The sequence below is a fragment of the Tarenaya hassleriana genome, unplaced genomic scaffold (genome assembly GCF_000463585.1).
Source record: "Tarenaya hassleriana unplaced genomic scaffold, ASM46358v1 Cleome29, whole genome shotgun sequence".
Lineage (NCBI taxonomy): Eukaryota > Viridiplantae > Streptophyta > Magnoliopsida > Brassicales > Cleomaceae > Tarenaya > Tarenaya hassleriana.
Window position 1 is genome coordinate 596,850 of NW_010966092.1, and position 1,998 is coordinate 598,847.

General features: G+C 42.7%; 1 protein-coding gene across 1 annotated transcript; it reads left to right on the forward strand.

The window, feature by feature from the left end:
- Positions 1–2: 2 nt before the first annotated feature.
- On the forward strand, positions 3–1,074 carry LOC104818504 (dof zinc finger protein DOF5.6). The gene has a single exon (XM_010548120.2). The coding sequence runs from the start codon at positions 3–5 to the stop codon at positions 849–851; it is 849 nt and encodes a 282-aa protein (XP_010546422.1). The 3' UTR covers positions 852–1,074.
- The last annotated feature ends 924 nt before the right edge of the window (positions 1,075–1,998 follow it).

Sequence of the window (1,998 nt, forward strand, 5' to 3'; positions counted from 1 at the left end):
GGATGGACAGCGGGAGGAGGCTGCGTCCGCCGCACGCCCACCCACTGAAGTGCCCAAGGTGCGAGTCCACACACACCAAGTTCTGCTACTACAACAACTACAGTCTCTCTCAGCCTCGCTACTTCTGCAAGACCTGTCGCCGTTACTGGACCAAAGGCGGCACCCTCCGTAACATCCCCGTCGGCGGCGGCTGCCGGAAAAACAAGAAACCCTCCGCCGGAAAAAAACCCTCATCAAGCACCGGTACCGCCACCACAGCCGCCGCTGTGGCCGCAACCGAGCTCATGGCTCCGCATTCTCAGCTGAATTACGAAAATGCCCCATTCGGCTTCCCCCATTTCGGAGGGACGATGGGTTCTTATGGTCAAGAGCACACCGGAGGTTTCTTAGAGAGCAAGTATGGAGGGCTGCTTCAGCAGACACCTAGACCCATTGATTTCTTGGACGGAAAGTTTGATCTCATGGGGATGAACAGTGATCTCCCCATGGTTGAACCGGGGAGTATAAGCCTTACTCATGGGTTAGGGATAAACCACGGTGAGCTTCACGGTTTTCATGGCGGCGGTGCAGGGATCATGGACATCACAACATGCCAGAGACTGATGATGACCGCTTATGAACATCACCACCATCATAATGGGAATGATCAGGATCAAAATTTAACAGCAATGGATGTGAAGCCGAATCCTGAGCTGTCATCCCTTGATTGGCAACAGGGTCAAGTCTGTCCCGACACCGGGAAAGACACTGCTTCATATGGAGGTTACATGAAAGGTCTTGGACCATCATGGAGCGGCTTGATGATCAACGGCTATGGACCGCCGACGAAGAAGACAAACTCCTTGGTTTGAGAGTGTCGATGTAATGAACTCTCAGTATAGGGTAATGCAGGGTTTTGTCTGATTATCGGCTCGCTAATTATGAGAGTAATTAATCTTGATTAGCTAAATGTTGGGAGATGTATCTGGTTTTTGTATGTTGCTGTTTCATCTGGCCGAGGTTTCTGCTCCTTGATGCAGTTGTCTGTTCTGTACCATGTTTTATGCCAATCCTAAGTTTTTTTTTTGGAGCTCACACCAAGAATAAGAAAAGGGGTAACCTCTAATTAATGAACCAGTGAATAGCCCATTTCTATAACTAAACATTTTCATAAAAGGTACTCTGGTTTGGTTTGATTCCTGTTTCTATCAAACCCGGTTTAGTGTAAATTCTTGCTCTATATTTAAATTTCAGAAAGGAATTTAAAAGGATCGAAATGAGAAACATATCCCTTAAATACAAAGAGAGAAAAAAAAACTAAGAGCAATGATAAACCCTAACAAAATCAAATAAGAATAATCCAAGCTAAATCGAAACTAGATATAAGCGGTCATTTACTGTGACAAAAGTTAAGAACCAGATAAATAATCGGTGCATTTATTCCACATGAAAGCGAAACTAAAGTTGGTGATAAAGTAGATGAAAGACAAAAGATAAATAAAATAAATAAAAGCATCGTTTCAAAAACTTTGCCTTAGGATGATGCTTTATTTGCAAGACAAAAAAGAGAGAGAGAGAGAGAGAGAGAGAGAGAGAGAGAGAGAGAGAGAGAGAGAGAGAGAGAGAGAAAGAGAGAGAGAGAGAGAGAGAGAGAGAGAGACTTATGGATATGATCTTTTATACCTTCACCATTGGAGAGGTAAGACAAAAATATTTGAATGGTCACTTGGATAAGTCCGGAGTCATGCATTACCACTTGAACTTTGTGTGAGATATGCATATATGTATATATATGTGTGTGTATATATGCATGTGAAGTTTGATAATGAGAGAATTGGACCGTGATTCAAATAGAAACCATTGCTAACATTGGGTTGTAACTTGTAATGATGGAGCATGGAGAAAATATCCTTTGCTAGTGTTAACTAAGCATTTCAACAAGGACCATATCTATAACTTTCTTGATGCAGTAATGAAAATTATCGTTCATGCTTCTAGTGTTTAATTGTTTAGGGAAAG

Coding starts and splice junctions, on each gene's coding strand:
- LOC104818504 (XM_010548120.2), top strand. CDS start 3: ATGGACAGCGGGAGGAGGCTGCGTCCGCCGCACGCCCACCCACTGAAG.